The sequence below is a fragment of the Nematolebias whitei genome, chromosome 13, assembly GCF_014905685.2.
Source record: "Nematolebias whitei isolate Nwh7 chromosome 13, NemWhi1, whole genome shotgun sequence".
Classification (NCBI taxonomy): Eukaryota; Metazoa; Chordata; class Actinopteri; order Cyprinodontiformes; family Rivulidae; genus Nematolebias; species Nematolebias whitei.
Genome location: NC_056510.1, coordinates 813,557 through 816,858, shown reverse-complemented (window position 1 = coordinate 816,858; position 3,302 = coordinate 813,557). Strand labels below are relative to the sequence as shown.

Genomic DNA, 3,302 nt, shown 5'->3' with positions numbered 1-3,302 from the left:
CACACACACACACACACACACACACACACACACACACACACACACATTGAGATGAGACTGAACGTGACTCTTTTCTGCTGAAACTTGATAACCTGCAGAGATTTGTAAGAAGGTGAAGCTGACAGCTTGTCAATATTTCAGTGCACGTGATGCTGCAGCCATGCATGATGGCTCTACCCTGGGGGGTGCGGAGCCAACGAACAGCTGCAGTACTCAGTTTGGTGTTTTTAACGATGCCTGCTAAGAGAAAGCTCATGAGCAGACGTTTCAGACATTTGATTCTTTCTATTGTTTCTATAAATCAAAAGTTGTTAACGTTTCCTTCGGCTGTGTCTGTTTAGTGAATTTATGAAGCTTTTATTTGTGCACGACAGAAAGCCATTTCTTCTGACTGTGCCTTGGAGATGGCATCTTGCTGGGTGCGCTGACAGGCTGCAGCTGCAGGAAATTGAACTGTCAGCTTGAGAACAACCAAAGAAGAGCTAAATATACAGCTGACAGATGTTGTGGACATTGTTCCTCTGTGGTGCACGTTGTTTCGCTCGCTGCTTCTTTGTTTGATGTGCATGTCACTCACAGCTCAGCTCCAGTCTGATGAAGTCCTTCAGGCCCTGGTTCTCCAAGAAGACTCCTGAGGGAGACCCGGTCTTGAAGTAGAAGGAGATGTCAGAGGTCAGCTCCACCTGCAGGCTGGGAAAGTACAGGTAGGAGGACTCCTGGTAGAAGGAGGCGGCGTTCCACAGGGACCCTGGAAGAAACACAACAACAGTAAGGAGGAAACACTTGACATGTTCAGCAGGGAGGATCCAGCAGACATGAATCTGGATGCTGCAGATCTGAACTACACATCTTGATCGGCAGCATTTCATGTAGAGCAGATGTTCTTGACTCTGAAAACAGCTGTGAGGGTTCTTTGTCCAGCTTGTTCCTGGATTTTAAAAAGTGACGAAACTGCTGGTTCTACAGAAAAACTCATGACTCTGGAAGGTTTGAATTTACCTAGATATTACAGTGGTATCTATAGATCTGTTGGGGCACTCAAACGGAAAGAATCAGAATCAGAATAAGCTTTATTCTCATTGTACCGAGATACAATGAGAATATGTCTGTATGGTCTTCCGAAAGATGGGCGGAGCGCACGTAGCTGCTGCTATATAGCGCAGACTTCTTATCCTTTTCAGAATACATTTTTTTAGATAGAAAAAGGGACAAAGCCATGAGGAGAGGATAGTGGCATTACAAAAACAAAACAAAACAATCCCTTCACACCTTGTCCTAACAGGACACGATTAAAGACATAAAATAAACTGCCAGCAGCACATTTATGAACACGTTACATATGCATTTACAACAAGGAAGTCCATGAAGCACTAACAGATAGTCCATTGACCAGATAAGATGATGGTCAGCCTGCACAGTTCTGATAAGCCTCCACAGAAGACTGGGCGGGGGGGGGGGGGGGGGGGGGTGCGATAGACAAAGCTTTTCCTTAGTTTACACATTTCCAAGGAGAAATTGATAAGTCGGCCTCTGGACTTTGCTACGACTTTCCCTTAAAAATTCAACATCTTCACGGCCTACATGTTCATGTATAACGTCTGTTGGAAGAAAAATCACTAGTCAATATTAAACAATAATAATAATCACTCCTTTTTACCAATGGCCTCACATAAAGCAATATGACCATCATCCATCATGTTTATTAGTAGCTTAGAATACCTAATTAAAACTCCAGTAATGGGCTAGGTCTACTGTAACATTACCCAGTTGTAGGGTCAAGAGCCAAACATGTAGCATTAACACAGTATGAACAACATTCAAGAATTATCCTGATGCATGCTCAATATTCCAGGTAGAAAAATCTAAAAAAGTTCAATCTGGTCCACTGGACATTCAAAAAAATAAAACAAAACAAAATTTTTTTAGAAACGATTTGTCTTTCATCCGAAAGATTTCTTCAGTCTGAGGTGCTGTATTCAGCCCAGTCTCTTAAATAGCACCTTCTCAGAGTGGATCAACCAGTTTTGCTGCTGACAACCAGAACCAGCTGATCACATGCTCAAGAAGGACCATCAGCCTAACAATGGATCATTAGCACCTGATGGCTGTTTACTGTTCACAGAGGGCTGAGTGATACTAGCAATCACAGCATTGTAAGAGGGGGACAGTTGAACCTGGAGGCCTCCACCCCTGTTTAATGATGGACGGTTTCTTTTCACAAAGATGGCCTCCTTTACTCCTCTCTCAAACCATCGTTCCTCTCTATCAAGGATGTGAACATCTTCATCCCTGAAAGAGTGACCGCTGGCCTGGACATGAGTGTAGACCTCAGAGTCCTGGCCTGATGATGATCTTCTGTGCTGGAACATTCAGGAATTGTTTCTATAAGAACATTATCAAATATTTTACATGAACCGTAAGATCGCTTCGCCCACCAGGAAATTTAACACAGTTTGAGCTAACCTCGGACAAACTAACAAACAAGATAGCTGTAATGGTGGAGGTAGTGAAGCTCACTGTGTTACCTGAAGCATTTATTTATTTTATTTTATTTAGCCTTTATTTATCCAGGTTAGTCTCATTGAGCCACGAGAACTCATTTGCAAGAGAGACCTGTTTTTTTTATTTTTTTATTTAGTGAGGCATTTTTGTCTTATCAGCCAAAATTAAGGAAAAAAAGAATTCTAAGCTACTAATAATTTAAAATAGTTACTGCAGTAGATGTTTTCATGCCACAGAGTGACACAGGGTAAGAACTCAGAGTGAAATTCAATATGTAAGTGTGTAAATTTCATTCATTCATTCATTATAGTACAGACGCCTGTAGTCTGTATGGTTTACCTAAAATCCACAAACAAGGTGTACCTTTAAGACCAATCGTTAGCATGATTAACTCTGTCACTTACAATGTTTCCAAATATCTGGCGTCTGTACTCATCCCTTTAGTTGGTAGCTCAGAACACCACATACAGAACACCATGGACTTTGTGGATAAGGTGAGGGATGTCATCATGGAGACTGATGAAACAATGGTCTCTTTTGATGTCACATCACTCTTTACGTGCATTCCTGTTGATGATGCAGTAGAGGTGGTCAGTTTAAAATTAAAATCAGACACCACTCTGAGCAGCAGGACCACGCTTTCCACAGAACAACTGTGTCAACTCTTGAAACTGTGCCTGCAGTCAACCTACTTCACATATGGGGAGCAATATTATAGGCAGAAACATGGGTGTGCTATGGGGTCTCCAGTTTCTCCTATTGTTGCCAACCTGTACATGGAGGAGGTAGAAAAGAGAGCC

At 42.1% G+C, this 3,302-nt stretch overlaps 1 protein-coding gene across 1 annotated transcript in view; it reads right to left on the bottom strand.

Moving 5' to 3' along the window:
- Nucleotides 1-3,302, bottom strand: part of LOC119419741 (contactin-associated protein-like 5) — a 354,615-nt gene that overhangs the window by 40,142 nt on the left and 311,171 nt on the right. Inside the window, exon 16 of the mRNA XM_037687124.1 lies at nucleotides 578-748. Within this exon, the coding sequence (XP_037543052.1) occupies nucleotides 578-748 (171 nt within the window). The remainder of the gene's footprint in view (nucleotides 1-577; nucleotides 749-3,302) is intronic.